We start from the raw sequence: 21,236 nt of genomic DNA on the forward strand, positions 1-21,236 counted from the left end.
AAAATCAATGAGCAGACTCTAGAAACATTGACAAAAATGAATAGACTTGAAGTTTACTGTGATGAAATACACAAATCAAGTGTCAAGAGTCTGCTAATTTAGTTTGTCAAAAAAAAGAAAGAAACCAATTGCTAAAATCTACAGTATATAGATAAAGTCTAGATACGTGGTTACGGAGCTAAAACTTGCAAGCACACCAGTATGGTCTTTTAATGCAGCCCAACAGCACACACACAGTGCCCTGTAGCAGAGGCACAGATGCTAAGCATGGGTGGCTCCAGGGGAAGTAAAAGCACTTGTGTTAAGAGTGTGTTCACACATGGCCAGTTTATTCAGACTGTAAAGCTGTTTTAGCTTAGCTTTGCTCAGATGTCTTCATCAAACAGAACCACAGAGCGCTTCATAAGGAATAAGAAAGAAATGACTACCAACAAGAGGATGCAACCCATTCTGGAGTGTAGAAATGCACATTGGCTCCCAATAATCGCCAGTGACTCATCCTTGGAAAAGCAAGCATAAAACAATGAAACAAAGGCAACCTCTTGCCTCTTGGACCAAAGCTCATGTGTAGCCATTTCTTTATGCATACTTCACTAGTGTCATCAACCCCAAATACCCAACTGCATGAGTCTAAACAGACTAAATACAAAAATGCAACACAGTGGGCATGTTTCCACCCTGTCTAAGAACAATAGAAACCATTTATATGAGTTAGTGCAAGTGAAAAGTGGAGTTGTTGCCGTGGTAAAGAGGGAAGGTAGTTTAGCTCTGGGTAACGAGCAGAATGTCTCATACAGAGCATAAAAATACACTAAAACTCCTGCACCTTGAGGGCACCGCTCTTCACCAGATTCAGTGCAAGTGAGAGAGGCATGAATTGTTTTCCCATTTTTTTGAACCGCTAAAACTTTCTTGCTTCAGGGGTAGGAGAGGAGACAATTCATGGTGATTAAAAATAACTTTGCAGATGGCAAGAAAGCAATTAATTGTGCTGTAATCACGCTTGTGTGAATGAGAATCAGATGGCAACAGGGGACACTATCACCACTCACTGACCTCCAATACGGGTTCTTCATTCGTGTTGCGTATCTATCACTCATACAGTATGTGTGTAGGTCACTAAAGAGTTATTTTTGCAAAGCAGCAGCAGTGAGGTTTGTTGTCAGTGATGTGAGAGGGCAGATTACCACACATAGGGCTGGAGCTGCTGGCTACAGCATTTTTGCCATTGCTCAGTTGCGGCTCAAGAGGAATTATTGGCCAACATGCTCTTTCCCACTGCCTCTGAGCTGGAACAAATGCTGCAAGCATCAGACAACTGGACTCTGGGGTGTGTACTGTACATCCAGTACGTATGGGTAGATTTACGTACGTATGGGTAGCTCACATGTGAACTGTTCAAATGGGTTTACATTGAATGTGTACAGTCAGTAGGTGTATGTACCTGTGTATGTATGGTGTCTGGTAGCTTATTTAGCAGCAGCTTCTTTGCCAAGATGTGTAAAGGGCTATTCCACAAAGGACACATCACACACAGAACAGCACTTCTCAAGTAGTGAAAGCGCTGGACTGAAGACAGAGATTAAGAGAGTGTTGACTGAAAGTGAAAGTAAACTACTTTTGTGACAAATCTCGATGTTAATTCAATTGGTCTAATTCAATTTTATTTATAGTGTCAAATCATAACAGACATTATCTCGGGAGACTTTACAGATAGAGTAGGTCTTGACCACACACTGTAATTTACAAAGACTCAACAATTCATCCCAAGAGCAAGAATTTGCTAACTTGACTCCGCCAGATGGATTGCTTCACATTTGCTCGGCATATCCATCTGGGAACTTTCCGTTGGAGAACTTTTGGGAAGGGGCGGAAATACTGGTTAGCTGATTGGATGAACCATCTGTCTATCACCTATGTTGGTGATAGACGGGCCAAATCAACCAATCAGATCCACGAAGCGTATGAAAATACAACCACAAGCCCGCCCCTGCTGCTGCAGGCAAAGCATAGCTCGTTAGCTCAGCAAGCAAGCAACATGTCGGTAAAGGAGATTTGCTGTTTGTGTAACGAGAATTTAGGAATAAAAGGCAACATTTCAGGTTCCCGGACCGCTGTCTGAAAATACTGGTTAGCTGATTGAATAAACCATCTGTTTATCACCACCTAACCCACCTCAAAACCAACGCTGATTGGCCCGATCGTTTGGCGAGCGGCTCAAAATTTTCTCTATCTCAAGATGCCAGACTGATCTGCGAGTGGAAAACTGGAGCTCGCGAGATCAGGACGGTCTCACGAGAATTTGCAGGGACAGTGTCGAGGAAAAACCTCCTTTTAACAGGCACAAACCTCAGGCAGAACCTGGCTCTTTTGTGATTTTAGCAACATTTTTGGTGCAAAAGACTCACTGAAGTTGTATGCACTGAACTCCCCAGCGGCCACTGGCCTTCAAATCATGTGGGCATGACTATGATGTCTGAAGATGAATGTTTTTTCTTCATGTATTCAGCCATGTGTTGCAGCTTGCAAAGTGCTGATGAAAGTTAAGTCCTGGTTTTGGTGTGAGTCATTTTAAATAAGACATTGTCATTATTATTGAGTGAACATTTTACGTTTGCTTACTCGGGGAATACTCAGATAGACTGGCTTGGAAGCAAATTATGTACAAGCACCTTCACAATTATACAGGTGCCTATTTGACTGCACTAGCCTTGACGTTAATGAGAAGAACAGGCATGTTTAATTAGGCTGAATCACCCGTGAAAAGGTAATAGGGAATATTATGATAAATATTTAGCACATTAAGACAGTGGTTCCCAACCTTTTTTCCTTGGCGCCCCCCCTACTCATGTCTAAGAAAAGCTGAGCCCCCCCGCCCGAAACCGAAGTTGAGGTAACTCTCGAGATAGAGCCTTACTTTCTTTTTTGATACAGAGCAGTTATCCGCACTGTTACGTTTCTCCTCCATGTTTCATTCATAAAATAGTGATGCCGTGGCGGCAGGAAAAATGAGGATACAACAAAATATATAGTTTTCATACAGACTTTTGTATACATTAGATATTCTAGTGTATTATCATCATTTGTTTAACATGTGCAAAAATTTTTTTTTACCTCAACCTCAAACCAGATAAAGACTCGCGCCCCCCCTGTGATCTTTGCCGCCCCCCCTGGGGGTGCCCGGACCCCAGGTTGGGAACCACTGCATTAAGAGACTGTGAGGCACTGTTGCAAGCCGCCATGAGGCACACTTACACCTTGCCGAAATATCCTTGAACAAAACACTAAATCCCTGCCAGCTGCTCTCTAGCTGACCCTGACCTTTGACCTCCCTGAGCCGGCAACACAGTAACACAAAAACATGAAAACATTAAGCAAAATGGACAAACGTGTGATGGCTCAGGGTCATGCAAAAAGCAGTGAAAACTAAGAATGCTCCGTGTATAAAACTGTGAATATAGTTTGAGAATCAGAGCACCAATAAAATAAAGCAGGTACATGAAGTGTTTGCCATATTTACCTGGTGTTTTTCTTCTGTGGTGACCCTATTCCACTGTGGCCCGGAGGACTTGCATATCGTGCTGTGAGACTGCGTAGAGAGCAGAGAAGATGACAGACAGACTGTTAACACAGAGGAATGAGACCAGCGTCTTGCTGCAATTTTCTTAATCCATGCCTTAATGTAATAATGTGCGTGAGAGGAGACATTCAGATAGATGCAGAGAGAGAAGGAGAGATAACCAGGGGGAGGAAAAAAGAAGCACATAGTACATGATGTTCTGTATCACGCCAGTGCTACATTTATTTTTTTCACATGATGGATCACACGTTTATTACCACACGCGTATGACTAAGCCAATAACGTCTCTCAATCCATTTATAGGGCCAGCTGACATAAAACAGCCCGAAAAAAATTTCGCAATCAATTTCGTGGTGGCATCGTTTGAAGAAAATCCCAAGACACACAACACACGAGGCAGAGGCGAAGGAAATGCCCACAGCACCAGTCACAGTTTATAACCCAACACTCACTGTTAGTCATCCACGGAGACGGGAATCAAATGCGGGCTGCCCCTACATTCATGTTTGACAGGAAGTAGTAAAGCTACTTGTAGAGTGCTTAATGAACAAAGCGATGCCTTTAATCATCATGCGTACACCCTGTAAACATTGAAAAGTCGAAGGCCAGGTGGCAGGGCTGTTGTTTATTTCTGTGTGAACTGTATGACTGGCAAACCATGTGAGTGTTTCTCACTTGTTGTCATAAACTGAGTGAACAGAGACTGTATGCAAAGCCCCTGTATCAACTAGACATATCTTCTTTTTAAAGTAGTAGACTAAATGCCTGGGGAAAATATTGTCTGTGGCTGTCTTTATTGCTAAACAAGCAAGTGAAAACCCACTCAAAGCAACACTTTGGAGTTTGGACTAACTGTGCATTAGCTAGCATACATTTAGCATTAAACAAGTGGCCTTTTTTTGCCATTTTTTAATTTTTTTTAAACTACAAAAACTACATTTTTACGGGCACATTTCGGACAAAACCCACACACAAATAGAGAAAAATATAAGTGTTGAAAATGTGACCAAGATATATTGCAGGCAGTGTTGTGGCAGGCTTAGCTAGGGTGCTAACATTATTAGCTTGACAGAAAATCGTTTTTTGACAGAAATAAGAACAATTGTACATTTAGGAAAATACTGAAAATGACCACAGGAAAAATGGTTGCTAACAAAGACTGTAGAAGTGGATAGTGTAAACTCACCTGGAGAGTTTACAGTTTGGTCACAGTAACTCCTCGACATAAGAGACTTTTTAAAGTTAAAGAACCAAACAAAATGCTGACTCTACTTCCCAGCTAGCATAATAGAGCACCAAATAACTAGAGTTAGACTAAGTTAGACACGCTAGCATCTAACAAAGCCCCCCTTCAGTTTAGAATACTGCAAGCAATTCTTTCTTGCCTGTTACACATAGAATACAGAGAGAATAGACAATACAAGCTAACTGCAGATCTGTATTCATACCTTCCACAGGCTGACCAGAGATAGAAACTTGAGTTGTCCAATTAGTTCCTTTTGAGCAGGGAGTTAGCAACGTTAGTAACGTTAGCTCAATAGCTGTCAGAGCAGTTAAACTATGCTTCAGCTATGCATGCTCCTCAGGACAGAAGAAGCAACAAACACCAGCAGTCTGTTTAGACGTCCTTCTTTTCTAAAAATGAGGAACAACTTGTTCTCTGTTTTGTGATTGTGGGCTGATGGTGATGGTTTGGCGTTGGTGAGTGAAAGTGGACAGAGACAATAAACTACCTATACTGGGTGGCTGTGTGACGCACTGCAGTCACCACATCTCATTTTCTCCTCGGTCTGCTTTTGGTGTGCAGTTCTCAACTTTGCATGAAACTGAATATAAATAAATGCCAACAGCCTTTTACATTTTAGCATTTATATTGATGAATTAAATTAAAGTGGATGAAAAAGACATTACTAGAGAACCAACAGTACTATATTATACTTTGAGGAGAAATTAGAAAATATATTAATTTATATATTGAAGTAATTACACACCCCACATATACCATGACAATTTGGTATTATAAGGAATAGGGTTCATTAAAAGTACTGGCCATGACTTTTATGAAAAAAAAAATCTGTTGCTGATGAATATTTTGGAAGCTACTTCTCCATGAATCATTTCCTCTCATGCAAAAGTCCAACAAAAGGAGGACCGGTTACAAAGGTTCCAGGGCTTTCTGAGGCGACTTTCTGTCAATATCTCGAATAAATTTCATCATTCTGTGGAATCAAATCAGCCGTCACAGAGCGACAATGTGATATTTAATGCTTTGTTAAGCGAGGTCGAGTTGTGAACGACAAGGATCTTTCAAGCTGGTGAGCAACATTTTAATTAGCTGTCTCAAAAGTGTCCATTCTCTGTAACACACACATTCAACTTTCCTGGTCTGCCTCTCACACATACTGCAGATGAACGCGTGAACACACACACACACACACACACACACACACACACACACACACACACACACACACACACACACACACACACACACACACACACACAGTCTTTCTCTATTTACACCTCTCCCTCTTGACAATTCACCTCACTTTTAAACCACCTGTGATAAATTGCCAAGTCACTGTACATTTCTAATTGACCTTGCAGGTTTTCATGATGCAGCGTTATGCTAACGAGCTCCGGGGCAGACAGCAGAACAGAGGTTCAGGGCAGTTTCCCATTATAGTGGCGAGCACCTTCGTATCATGTTCTTAATAAACTATATGACACCTGACACGTCAGTTAAGGATGTCTGGCAACTGTTCTTCTTTTTCCAACCCAAACACACGCACGCACGCACGCACGCACGCACGCACGCACGCACGCACGCACGCACGCACGCACACCACATTTCATCTCCCAGCAGTATGTTTTGTGCTCTATTAAATACCCTAAATAGCACTTAGCACACAGACAGGACAAGCTCAGACAGAGATTAATAGAGCCTGTTGCACTCCAAAATGCTTTTTCAGCTTTTTTGTAAAAAGGGTCCAGTTTAAATCACATTTCTCTCTAAGTAAAGCTTTTGTGCTTTTGCTTTCTTTCTGTCTTTTTTTGTATTCATAGTGGGAGTGTGGTGCAGGGCTATTAGCAATGAGGGAGAAGGGTTATCTTTAAAGGCAACAAAGGCCACAGAAGTCTGAGAGAAGGTAATGTAAGTGCAGCTTATGTAGGCGCAGCCCACAGTTGTATATGACAGTAAAAAAAGAGGGGTGCTGTGATGCATTTTTCCACCACAAGACCCATCCTGACCCCCGCCCCCCACCTCCAGCTTTATAAAATGCAATGAAACATGAAGGCAATGGGATAGAGTCCCCAGCCTGGGGTGCATATCCAACCCACAGCATTTAAGATCTTTCCAATGTGGAAAAAGAGACACCAGAACACATGATGGCAGGATCTAGGACTGGGGAAAGGGGATAAGGGGATGGGGTGGTGAAGGGGAGAAGGAAAAGGGAGGGGAGGGGGGGGGTACAGTCTGTCACTTTTGATCCAATACAACATATTTCAACAGGGCCTCCGTTTAATAGTCCACGACACTGTGGCGCACATGCAAGTGATATTGGATGCCTTCGCTGTCCCATTAAAAGTAAGTAATATCAGTTCCAGCCTGATTGTACCCGCAGCCCTGAGGGCAGACACAAACTGATAGGTTTAAGATCCAAAATGGCGTGTGCTCAGGCATTCAGGCCAACGTGATGACAGCAGGTAATGAAATGTCATCCGACCTTCCCTTTCGCAGCCCAATCAGCACTCCCAAATCAGCTCCTTCTAGCATTGTTGCGTGGATGCCTACTCACACATGAAGTCACGCATCCATTCGAGCACGTGGCACAGTCAACTCAATATCTGCTGTGCACTGATGCTTGTTATGTGGCAACATGTTGCACTTAGCATCTACAGGTAGCTGCTGGAAATTGGTCCTGCAGTAGTGGAAGCTCTTGCATTCATCTTGCACCTATCACGTATTACCAATATACCAACAAGTCCTCCAACCTTAACAACACAAAAAGGGTCATTTGGGGTTCCCCTGCTGGCCGAAGGGGTTTGGATGCCAAAAAATGAAAAAAAATGGTTATGCTAGAAAAGAACGGCAGCACTTGAAGGCTGCTGTCATAGAGAGGGGCAGACAGGATGGTGACGCTTTATAATAACCATCACTAATAAATGGTAAATTAATAGTCCATTACACTTAAGTTAGTTACTTTACTGTTAACAAACAATCAAATAATAATTAATAATGTATAATAATTATTAGTAATGTTATAATTTATGTGATCTTAACAGTTTATTGCACACATAATATTTTATATATTAAATAAGATTACTATTAAGATTACCGAATGATTTGTTAACTGTTGAGAAATCGTTCATATTGTCATTTAAAAAAAGTTAGATATTGCCAGATACAGCTGCCCACTCCAGTTTTGACTTTTAAGTTGAACCGCTTTTGGTGGTCCGAGTACTTTGTTACAAGAAACATTGACTGTTAGTTAGAGATCGAAAGCAAACCGCGATGACTTTAGTGTCAAATTGAGATGACAATTCGCCCAGACTTTTCCCTTTTTCCGTTTTTTAGGTGCTAAGACAGCAATACTCCACTACCAAGTTGATTCTCAGAGACAACAGTCATTATTTGAACAGCTACAAGAGGTCCCATGTTTAAATATCAAGAACATAGGCCATTTTTTGTATTTTTTGGATTAGAACATTTAGTACAGTAGGAAATTAAGTTATAACTTTACTATGGACCTTCCATTGTGTCCTGAATAAAGTTATTATTATTATTATTATTATTATTATTATTATTATTATTATTATTATTATAAGTACTGCAACACAAACACATTTTTAAAACATATCAAGCAGATGGTTACCAAACTAGACTCAAAAAGAGAGTACAATTGTTATAGTTTTTTCAAATAGAACATGCGTACAGAATTAGTTTGACATACAAACATGCAGTACAATGGGCTTTTATTGTGTAGAACTGCACTCATCACACTGTTGGCAAGGCTAATTAATGACTTCAACTAAAACATCTCACTGACAGTATCCCATGACCACGATCAAGAAATTATTCATACGCATATCTATGTATTAACAACCTATGGCAAAAAAGCTTAACGCAAATCCATGATGTATGACAGTCTAGATTAACAAAAAGGACAAGGGGAACCAAACCATTTACCAGTTCATGATGCCACTGACACTAATCCATCCTCCTCATATCAGCATGGGTTTTCCAGAAAGGTCCAAACTCTCTGCCTTGATGCTACAGCACACACACACCGCACAAGCTAAAACTGTACATAGGAGATGAGTGTACACACACACACACACACACACACACACACACACACACACACACACACACACACACACACACACACACACACACACACACACACACACACACACACACACACACACACACACACAAGCTAAAATTGTACCTAGGAGACGAGTACAGACACACACACACACACACACACACACGTAACCCGCACAAGCTAAAACTGTACCTAGGAGTCGAGTACACACACACACCGCACAAGCTAAAACTGTACCAAGGAGTCAAGTACACACACACACCGCACATGCTAAAACTGTACCTAGGAGACGAGTACACACACACACACCGCACAAGCTAAAACTGTACCTAGGAGACGAGTACACACACACACCGCACAAGCTAAAACTGTACCTAGGAGACGAGTCAGGCTTGGCCAGGCTGTTGGCTCTCCCATAAGGCAAACGGCTCTTCCTGTCGCGAGACACGGCGGTGGGCAGGCGTGAGGAGCGCCAGACCAGGGGGTCAACTTGTTCGCCCCGGGACATGGTGATTTAAAGAGGGAGGGTTTGCTGTGCCCTGCCAGGCCTTGGCCCCCCTGCCTTCTAGAGCACTGAAAACCTCCCGCGGCTCCGGGCTGTCGTGATCTGTCCAATGGGGAGTTCCCCTCGGACACAAACACACAGTCTCACACACACACACAGTCACACACACAGTCACACACACAGTCACACACACACACACACACACACACACACACACACACACACACACACACACACACACACACCATCCTCTTGCCCCAGAGACACCAGTCAGGCTAGCAGGTGCTGTCTATAGAAAGCTCCCCATATCACAACTGTAGATGTGCAGTGGGCCAAATGTGTGACAGTGTGTTGGAGCATGTGTGTCTCTGACTGTGTAAATCCGTGAGACAGATAATTTGATAATTTAAAAGGCTCTGCATTTTTAATTCAAAACATCCATTCTTCTGGCTTATCTTATATTTTACGGAGTTACTCAGACATGCTAAATCTTCAGGGTTGGCTAGGGCTTACAGCAATTCATCACTTTGGAAAATTAGAATTTCGAGACGACTTTTATGAATACAGTTAATTACGTTTCAATGTTTCCAATGGTGGGTGAAAAGGAAGAGGAGTCTGCACACCAGCCAGGCATGAAATATCGAACAAAAGGAACATCACAAATCCATTTGAAGTTGGCATTGTACGATACGAAAAGTGCAGGAACTATAAATCAGACATATACAGTATCAGACATACAGTAATAGCAGTTTCTGATGTTACTTTACGTCCAGTGGATTCTTTAGATAAACTCAACTCTACACAGTCTGGGTGAGACAAGAACCATACATTATACTGCAGCTAGTATAAAACATGTTTTCAACGGCTGCATCATTCCATCAAAATTGAAATATTTAAGCTGTCCCTCATTTTATACACATTTAGCCAAACATCAGCCTGAGTTGAAATAAAGTTCTGTGGGTTTAAATGATGTTGGACTGTACAGCATTAGTTTGTAATGACTGACATATCAGTGAGTCAGTTGAAAGCATTTTTAGAATCAGTTCAAGGTGGATTTTTTTTCCCGTTCGCACCAGTAACACTGCAGCGCTTTCCATTAAAACCTTATTAAAAAACAAGTGGACATAGTTTGGAACTGCACTTTGGTAGCAGCAGCATGGCATGCAACACTCGCAATCATCTGGCCTATTCTGCCTCCACCACACACACACTCCAGTACTGTTGGACTGTCTGATTCACACTTAACATAAAGGGTCAACTTGGACCCAATTTCCCATGCATTTGTGTCTAAATTATAAAAATGTTGAACACAAATCTCTGAAATTGGTCTAGTAATTAACAATAACGCTGTAACTGGCAGCCGCAAAACGGGCTGCAATGTAATAATATAGGCAAGATGCACATTGTGAATTACTGCCCACTTTCAATAATGTCAGACACAACAATAATCTGAGCATGTCAGTGGCAAAACAAGCACTTTTAGTGGACCTAAATTGCAGGTGCGCAATCGCCCAATAATGTTACATTGTAGCTTGTTCCGCTGCTGATGACCGGCCATACTGGGCCACTTTTTAAAGACTCTTGTTCCCATCAGTCACTTAGACACAAAAACATAGGAAAATAGTGTCCAGGTTGATAAAAAAAAAATAGGAAAGTTACCCTTTAAGTTCTATTAGGCCAAATGTTTCTACTGTATATCTACTGCAATATGTGCGATGCTATAGAAGCAACATTTTGTCATCTTTTGGCTGATTTCTCTACTCTTGGAAATAAATCAATTTATTCTCTACACCTTTCCAGACTTTCTTGAGCCACACAGCAAGAGAATAGCAGTTGAATGGCCCAGACATTCGCCACCCCAAAAAAAAAAAAAAAAAAACACCGATTAATGGCTGACTTTATCACTGACAGACATGGAGTGATCCTCTGACCTCGACCAAGGCCTTCAACATTCAGACGTGATTAAATTATCAGCCCAGGGCAGTAAGACATTACTGGGGCCATGGACAGAGAGGGCAGATGGTCTATTTGGAAATGAACTGAGCCACTTTGTCTTTATAGAAGACCTTCAGCCATGAATTTATAGGTTCTCCTTATTGGGGGGGAAGGCCCTCAAATATCTCATGAAAAAATAATACCTCAAATATCAACCAACCAACTTGTTATCAGACACTTCCTTGTATTTTATGAGGGTGAACTTATGGAATGGCTTTATCTGTGTGTGTGTGTGTGTGTGTGTGTGTGTGTGTGTGTGTGTGTGTGTGTGTGTGTGTGAGAGAGAGTGTATTGGTTTGGCTGGACTGATGCAGCAGTTTTGCTTCGTACTTCACTGTTTGGTGTGTATGTGTGTGAGAGAGTTCTCCACCTGTTGTGGGGGCAGGTGGGGGAGGCAGGAGTGTGGGAATGGGAGGCAGCTGTGCCCCTGATAACCTCCCCGCCACACACACACACACACACACACACACACACACACACACACACACACACACACAGATTGCTACCACCTCCGAACTTCCGAACTTCGGGGCTAAAGCGCTCGACAATATCATCTTACTCCTATGCCCTCTCGCCAAGTGCTAACACTAATTGCTCTTATTGCACTGATTCTACGCACGCACATACACACAGATAAACACACACACACACACACACACACACACACACAGTGTATGTGTCATCTTAATGGGAATACACTATGTGTTATTATACAGATACACTGGATTCTCTGTTATCAGTTAATGTATTGGCCATCACAAAGAGAATTGACTCATTCTTGTTAGCCGTAGGAAGAGAGACAGAGAGACATGAGTATAAAGAAAGTAAAAACTGAAAGAGAGACTTAAGTAGAAATGGCATGAGGAGGAAAGAGTTGATCATCTATGTACGTGTGTGTGTTATTTAATGTCCCCATATGTCATGGAGCAGGAGAAGATGGCTAGAGAGGGACACAAAACTTTTAGTGGATGTACAGCTAGAACAAGAATTAGGCTAGCAACGTGCACACACACACACACACACACACACACACACACACAGTACAGTGCAGTAACTTGATCTGGTCATGGGGAATGCTGCTCATGTGTGGCATGTCAGGCCTTCCTTTAGATGCTCGTCTTTGGCCTGCTCTGTCTATTTACATCACAGCGGGTCAGGCCTCCTTTGCTTTTACTGCTTAGCTGCCTGTATGCCAATACTGTACAATGCATGTCCTAATATTATAAAGTACCTCATAAACCTCTTCATATTGTAAACCTACAACTGCTAAACTAAGGACTCACCATCCCTTATAAAGGACCTCTGCACAGATTTAGCGTTGCACTCCTGTAAAATTGTCGGACTCAAGGTGGATTGTTGAAGAATCGATGCAGCAGAACCAGAGTTGTCTTTTCTATTCTGCGCATTCTTCTTCTTTGTCAAAACCCGGCACCCACATTACCCGCATTGCGACTCGACCACTGGTGGATTGTGTCGCCTTCAGACAGAGCCAGGCTAGCCGTTTCCCCCCTGCTTGCAGTCTTTATGCTAAGCTAAGGTAACAGGCTGTAGCTTTTGAACTTAACAGAAACAAGACTCGTATCAATCTTCTAATGTATGTCTCAACCAGAGAGTGAAATAGCGTATTTCCCATACATTCTGAGACTTGGACTGGATTCAAAATGGAAATCAGTGACCCAGTCAAAACCTCCTAATGGAGCTGATGCAGCGAACGCCCTAATGAGTTACATTTTCCACGAAGGCTGTTACTCATTTTGAACTGAGAGGCGGTCATATCCAACAAATTCCTCTAACTAAAGCTCTAACTGGACCTAATTAAGCATCTAAAAGCGATACATCTCCAAACCTCTCTTCCAGCATGGGTCCTTAAAAATAATTGGTCCACTAATTCAAGCCAGGGACATAAGCTTGCTTCTCTAACCTCTAGGCTACATCTGACCCAAATGTAGTCTGTTTACATATGTATCGATGACATTTCATTTTCAATATAATTCAGGTGCCGCCGGAAATTCCGCCGGATGTCCGCCATCTTCAGTTTTCTTTGTGTTGGCAAAAACTCCGGTGGATTTGTGAGGACTATGGTTAACTGCTCCTCAGATCTCTGCAGGGTAAATCCAGACAGCTAGCTAGACTATCTGTCCAATCTGAGTTTTCTGTTGCACGACTAAAACAACCTTTGAACGTACACACGTTCCACCAAGACGATTGCGATTGGTTTAAAGAAATGCCAATAAACCAGAGCACGTTTTTCTCCACTAGCCAGATCCTCCTCCGCAGGGCTGTGGAGGAAGGTCTGGCAATGCGAGACTAGCCCAAATGAGACCCAAAGCCAACACCAAACTCCTGAAATGCAACTATCCGGAGTGCTGCATGGTACCTGGACTGCATGTCTTGTGTCTTGAGGCTGCTGGTGGACGGTGCGGTGCTGCTGGTCTGCTGGCTGAGCTCCACCAGGGACTGGTAGTACTGCTGCTGCTGCTGCTGCTGCTGCTTGTAGCGCGACAGGATGAAGAAGAGGCCCAGGATGCTCTTTAAGTTGCCATTCCTGATCTCTGCGGGGACAAAACAGAAAGGACAATCTGAGCGTCTGTGGTACTTACAGCGCTACTCCACTATCATATGATGATATGATCCCGAATCTATGCATTACTACTGTATACAGCAAGGTTATTATAGTTTATAGTGAATTTTTAATTAGTTTTTTTTTCAATTTTATATCCATTTTTACTTTTGGATTTCATTTGAGTTTAAGTTAGTTTTCAGAGTGTTTGTTGGGCCGGATAATGTCTCAAAAGTATGTAGCTACTTTAAACATACAAAATACATTGTTTAAGAACTGTATAGGAATAGCCATAATTTTTCATCTTTGTGCTACTTTAGTGTGAAGCAGTTACAGCACATCCCCATCTCCTGGAAAATCAATGTCCATCAATGTCCAAAATGATTTATGTTCACTTTTCATCATTTTTAAACCAGTTTCAGTTTTCAGTTCAGTTTTTAGTTTTTATTTAGATTCAGTTTACTAAAAAGATTTTTCACTACTTATTTTCGTTTTTCGTTTTAGTGTCCTATAATAACCCTGGTGTACAGGGGTATACAGCTTTACCCTGCATCTGCCCTTCACTAGAACAAATGCTTTTTATTGGAATAACGCCACTTTTTTGGCAAGTGAAAATAGTGCAGCTTTTGTTTTCCACTTGTCTAGAACCAAACCAGTGTCCTGTGACACAAAAAAAAAAATACTTTCCAGACCATGTATTGCATCTTTCAAACACTGTAAAGTGAACATATGTTGACTTAAAAAAAATTTTTTTTTAAAATAAGACACTTGGGGATAGAGCTTAAGTGCAGCTGTTGTTCGGCAAGCATACAAGTTTTATAAGAGTAATTATACGCCCGGCTTTAACTGGAGGAGATATTGATGCATTGTATATTATATGCAGAGTTATATCATTTAACAGTATTCAGCATGATGTAACACTCTAAATAGGAATAATTTAGGCCAGAGCTCACAAGAAGAACCAGTTGTCATAGATAAAAAGCATCTGCTAACACACAGCTGGTGTATTTAGGAGTGAAGCTCAACGTGTTCTGGACTGGTGTTTAACTGGCAGACGTCTGGTGTGAGAGCAACTCTGTGGCCAAACTGCCAAAAATATACAACAGGAACTTCAATTACCGTTCTGCTTTTGCCATGAAATGAGGAACTGATGGTGTATTTACAGATGCTGTGGGACGATGACAGAAGTGACACATTTCTGTGTAGTGATGAAGGTGAAATTATATAAATGGGTGAGATAAGGAGTTCATGACCTAAATGACAACAGTAGCACAGATAAGGGTGAAAGTAAAGATCAAACACAATGATCCAAAATGCATTCATGTTGAAAATGAACTCAAAGGACGTAAACGTAATGCATGAGAATTAAAGAGATTAGATTCCTCTTTTTGTATCACCAAGAAACTGCAGCGCTGCAGAGAAAGTTACCTTTTAAATATGCTGAGCTGGCGATGGCAAGAACACTCCTAATCAATGAGCAACATGGTTTGGGGTGTTCATCTTATCCTCAACAGTTCCTGAGCTCAGCTCAGACAAAACTCAAACAAATGCATCTCTCGCAGACTCCTTCACACACTCACACACACACACACACAGCCCGAGATGGGATTCAGCAGTCACACAGGCGGAAGAATCGATCACTGTGGCTAACGCACCCATTTGTGAAATGGACTTTGCAGATCAAACCCTCAGTGAGAGCTGGCACACAGAGGCACGGGAAGGATAGCAGCAGCTGACACAGGGCTTTTTACTCAATTTTTCAATTTTGGTGGGACTCAAACCTTCTCCCCTGCCATACATGGCTGCACTATGCTGTTTGGAGACGGTGCAAGTTGGGAAAGATTAATCTCTTGGGGGTGTTTTTCATTTTTCCACAACACCCATAGGCGGTAATTTATACTGGGCCTTAGAGAGTCTGAAGAGCAGCATTTTCGGTGCTTTAGGGAGAGACCATGTTGCCGATTCAGCTAGCCAAAGAGCCGCTGTGGACTGAAACTGATGGGGACTGGTACTATTACCAGAAAGGATAATGACGAGGACACGAGGAAGAATAATACTTCATCCATCCCAAAAGGGAAGATGGCCAGGGTCAGAACAGAACAGCACGTTTGAGCATTTTAAGGGAACTTTAGAAAGGTGTACCAGGCAATTTGGCAACTGTCCTGGGGTCCCACTGTTTGTAAGTAAGTTTATTTGATTAGGACAATGCACATTAATCAACATTTCTGTAAATGTGCCAGTGTTAGCCAGTCGGCTAATTTTCAACTGTAGTCCTAGCATGCATGTCTTTATAGTGGGAAGAAACCGGAGCACCCGGAGGAAACCCACGCAAACACGGGAAGAACATGCAAACTCCACACAGAAAGGCCCGGAACGACCTGGACTCGAACCAAGAACCTTCTTGCTGTGAGGCAGAAGTGCTAACCACTGAGCCACCGTGCTGTTCCAGGATTACTCTTTTATGCTCATTTGTTCGGCATTATGAACCACAAAAGCATAGTATCAACTGACGTGATAAGGGCCTGAAGGTGGGTCCCTGTCACTTCAGTACCTGATCCGTACCAGAAACCCAATTGGTTTAGGTCCTATCCCGTGACCAATGGGCTATCCTGATCCCCTTACCATTCAAGGTCAATGCCTTAACTCAACCATCTTTGCGCATGCGTAGAACAAATCAGGTTTTTTGTACTTATCGGACAGCTACAGTCCCCTTTTAAGACCTTCATGACTTCCGCTTTGTGCTCATACGTTCATGTGTTTGATCCAATTACTATACAATAATATACAAATCCTGGGCTAGGTAGCGTTGTATCATGGGGAAATTGAACTGTTTCAGAACTAGCCTGGAGGCCATCCGGCAGCGATAGAAAAATATAGAATGTTAACTCTTAACTTAATGTAACTCAGGGATCAAATATTAAACACTTGACCACATGCAGTTTTGTTCAATGTGAGAATGTAAAAGACACTTTTCCACAAGTGAAGGAGAATCTGGTCTGGTACAACCTCCTAACCCTTACGTCACTTGATCCATTAGCTTTTCCTCTGTTGCCGTGTTACGTGTGTAGCCTATTTAGAAAGCTCACCTGCAAAGGACACCATGTTTGTTGAAGTGACGTTGCACGGTGGCTCTTTGGTATAGGAACATCAGGGTGGATGGTTGGCCAAGTGTGACTTTGCCACCGGAGACCTGAGGTTGTATCCTCGGTTCCAGATTTGGTTCGGATTAGGCAACTAAAACACTTAGTTCAGGCTAGGTAAAGGTCTTTATGTTGAAAAAGTCAATGCACTCCATCCCTGAACTTATCTAGACAGCACCCGGAGGAGCTGTATGTGAGAATGCAAATGTCCAGATCAGTTGGACCGGACATTAAACCAACTTTTTCCTGTGCGATGTCTGAATGAGCTCATGTGTGAACAGAGCAGGTCAGTGTCCGGAGAATTCACAGCAAGCGAGTGGGCAAGTTTTTTTTTATCATGCAGACGGTGCAAAATCGGAAGAAAACAAACACCCGAGGGTGAAGGGCAAGAGTGATTTACACCAAAGAAAATGTCTGACTGGACAGACAACGAGAACTTCTGCCCGGAAGGGACCAACGCCAAAACCGTCAGACAAATTCAAGGAATGGCAAGAGACTTGGTTGCTTATAGCCAAATTACAAATGGACAACGTGTCCGCGGTGTAATCTGCGTCGTGTCCTGCCTCCTGCACACTCTACCAAGGCACAACCCCTCGCCTGAACCTTACATGTAGTGAGAACGCGTTGAAAACAGAATCGGTGATAAGGTAAAATTAATCTGCAATATAAACATTTCATCATTATGTTGATATACAACAATACTTTGGGCGGTATTACATTTCTTTAAAATGTATCAGTGTATATGAACAGGGTTGTTCTGAGCCAACTGCTGCTTTATCTTGTAATGTTTTTGGTGTTGCTGCACAATCTTTGAAGAAGACTTATCTTCAGTTTTAAAATAGGACATAGGCAGGATTTATGCATGAAAAGGGACTTTGAGAAGTTAGCTACTGTGCAGCATAACATTACCTTCTGACCAAACTTCAAGCACTGTTGCTGGCAACACAGACAAAAGAGCACCGTGCTGACTTTTTCCTCCACACTGGCGTAGGGAGAGATACGAGCACTTCAAATATTTCTTCTGCTTGACCATCAATCGCCTGCAGTTCAGCTTGTCGTCTGGCTGAAGCTCCGTAAGTGGGTCTGCTGAAAATGTATTGTAATGTATTGTTTTGGGGGAAGTTGTGACAGAGAAAATGATAGCTGGATTCTGTGAGACAGTGGTAGGACATTGCTAAAGCTCCCATTAGACATTTTTTTCTCAGCCATACACAGACTTTTCATCAACTGCCGCTCTGGAGCAGTGTAGAAGATAAGTGTTTCTGTTTGGGCCACGCTCAGTGGAAATGTGTCTCTTGCTTCTGGGGGCCTTTTAAGTGGTTGACGTGGCTTCATTCAATCTTTTCTGTTTTTTATCCTCGCTCACTATTTCGAGAGGTTAGTTATTTCATGAGTCACAGGAGACTTTGGAGGAGGTGAACGAGATGTTCTAGCAAGGCTAAGTAATACAAATAATCCTGTCTTTACCTACTTAATCAACCTTTCTTGGGTTTAATCCCCAGAGAAAACATATCTAGCCAGGGTCTCTCTTTACGACTCCACAGCTGCTTATGTCTTCGCTTCCGCCACTGCCCCGGGCTTCTCCCTGTAAACTTGGTTTTAATTCCTTTGTTTGACTTCCATTTCATTCTGAGTTCCTAATTAGAATTTAAACAACCGTTATGTTATGTTTTCTAGCCCAGTGCCTTTTACAAAAGGCATTTGTTTGCAGCCATAAAGGACAGGCTATACACTGAGCTTTAAAGCCGTACCCTTGCCCTGGGCTTCACCTTCTGCTCAGAGAACAAGCGTGTACCCCTTGCTGACCCAGCGCAGTGACCTAATGAAATACGAGCTATTTTTTTTTATATATATATTTTGCACCAACTGAGATCAAGCAGGAGGGACTTTATTGTGGTGAGCGGGTCATTCTGTAGGTAGCACTACAAGCAATAAGAGCCTGTTGTATGGTGTCGGCTGCAGAGACCCTGCAGTGGAAAGAGGCTTTAATGACCTGCTGTAAGGACCCCTAACCGTAACCCATTATCAACTGCAGGAAATGTGTGTTTCGGAGCTTTACACCTGCTTTTTAAAGGCTGGTAACGGTACACTGAACTTCCTGTGGCTAATTATCACATTTCAAGTAGTAAAACGTTCTTTTTCTGGTTTTGATGAAATTTTTTTGTGCTTAGGGGGTCACATGTGAGTTAAAATTGGTGGAGCTTTTTTCTTTGTAACAAGATTAAGAGTGTAGAGAACCACACTAATGTTTGGAGCTAAATGCAGGTTCGCAACAACAACTTCTCTGTAGCGTTATTTTTTCTTTTTTCATAAAAAAAAACAAAAAAAAAACGTGCCTTGTTTTCATTATGGCCTATAACCTCCCTTAGCAAAAAACGTCTCAGGGGGAACCATAACACTCTTACAACATGATGTTTTTTTTCCGGAACTTCAGTTTACAGCCTCCCAAACCAAAGAGATGCAAGGGGACTTCTAGAGAGGTTATTACAATAAGTAGGCTCTCTCAGGGAAAAGAAGAAAAAAAGAAAATCCTGTCCCTGTATGCGCATCAAACATTCCACTTTGAATTTTTTAAACCCACGCCTTGTAAAAAAAATAATAAAGACTGCATATGCCAGCCAATCTGGAAAGCCCTGGGGGGATTCAATTAGACTGGAGAGGGCAAACATGGCCATCCAATTCAACTCACAAACACACACAGAGCACATGCAGAGTAACAGAATGAGACTGACAAAGGCAGAGAGTGAGGGAGAGAGAGAGAGATGGGCTGAGTGAAGTGAGTGATGAAATGCAGCAGCAACAGTGATGGACAGAGTAACCCAATAGCCCACATATTTACAGGCCCACTTTGAAATTCCAGGCCTCGCGAGTCACTTTGCTGTTTTTAGTGCTTGGGGGGGGGGGGGGGTCAGTGTGTCAGGCCTCAGACTATTTTCTGCTGCTGGAGAGGTCAAGGGCACACACCTCTTTAATGTTTAAAGGGGAGCAGAAACATCACTGGGTCTGCAAATCCTAAATAACAGCTGGAGCCATTTTCTGCTAGAAGAATTGAGACATGCGTGTATGTACTGTATGGGATTATAGAAAACCCAATCAGAAAGAGTGAGTTTAGGTTATCAACTAAATACGTGTCACATCACTCCTTAGTTGCATACATTTTTGACATGTTGATTATCTTACACTGTCATTATTAAATCAAGAATTCCGGGTGTACCAAGTAAGAAAAAAAAGGCAGTGGTGTACAACACGCGTCAATACATCTGCAGTGCGCCGGTGGTTTTCTGTGCAAGCCTGCACACTGATACTGTAGCATCATTTCTCAGAGCTGACACATGCTAAAGGTCCAGAAAAGCAACAGCTTCATCACATCTGTCACTGTCTGGTAAAAACAATGTATCTCCATCTTTAGTGATTTAAAATTGAGAGATTGGGTGAAAATTCTCCCAATTGTTAAGCTAAATAGACCATTTGAAAACCCATTTGGATTATCTGAAAAACGCAATGTCACAAAGCCGTAAACAGATGCGTTTAGCTCGTTAAAAAGACATTTTGGAGATACATGGACAGGACAGCAACTATTTGGGGACACGGCAGCTGCGGTACCTCGACTATGTCTTAATGTCCGGCATGTCAGGTGTGCGCTACAGGTGTCAAATAGGACACGTCACAGGATGCAAAGCTACAGTACGTGCAGCGTCTGGTGTGTGTTTCCCTGAACACACAGCTCTCTGCATGCAGGGGAAAAAAAAACTGACTGCAGTTGGATTCATTTACAGACTTTGAGGGAATCTTGGGTTCCTCTTGCAGAGTCCAGATCAAGTGTAAAACAAAATCATAACAGATAGTTTGGAGCTTAAATGTAATTTTAGCCCTGGCCTTGTGAGACAAGTTTAGCTTATCATTCAATTTGGCAAGCAGTCATTTAGTCCAGAGCCCTGCTGCAGTCATGGCTGTCATATAAGCCATGTACTGTATACTGTGATGGTTGGGAGGCGAATCCCTCGCTGGAGATTTTTATCCTCCCACAATCCACTTTGATGCCCTAATGATTGCCTACACTGCCATAGTGGAAGCTGGAGATGGAGAAACTGTGCACCCTGTCATGATACCGACGTGGTAAATT

The 21,236-nt window shown here is 42.3% G+C and overlaps 1 protein-coding gene across 5 annotated transcripts in view; it reads right to left on the bottom strand.

Moving 5' to 3' along the window:
• Positions 1-21,236, bottom strand: part of nav3 (neuron navigator 3) — a 225,119-nt gene that overhangs the window by 107,399 nt on the left and 96,484 nt on the right. For 4 of the 5 annotated variants that reach the window (XM_028570121.1, XM_028570119.1, XM_028570120.1 and 1 more), the window contains exons 5-6: positions 13,791-13,965; positions 3,521-3,589 (exon numbers count right to left, since the gene is read on the bottom strand). In XM_028570121.1, the coding sequence (XP_028425922.1) occupies positions 3,521-3,589; positions 13,791-13,965 (244 nt within the window). Of the gene's footprint in view, positions 1-3,520; positions 3,590-8,771; positions 8,879-13,790; positions 13,966-21,236 lie in introns of those variants that run through there. The other variant, XM_028570122.1, reaches the window with a different exon arrangement.

The sequence above is a fragment of the Perca flavescens genome, chromosome 23 (genome assembly GCF_004354835.1).
Source record: "Perca flavescens isolate YP-PL-M2 chromosome 23, PFLA_1.0, whole genome shotgun sequence".
Taxonomy (NCBI): Eukaryota; Metazoa; Chordata; class Actinopteri; order Perciformes; family Percidae; genus Perca; species Perca flavescens.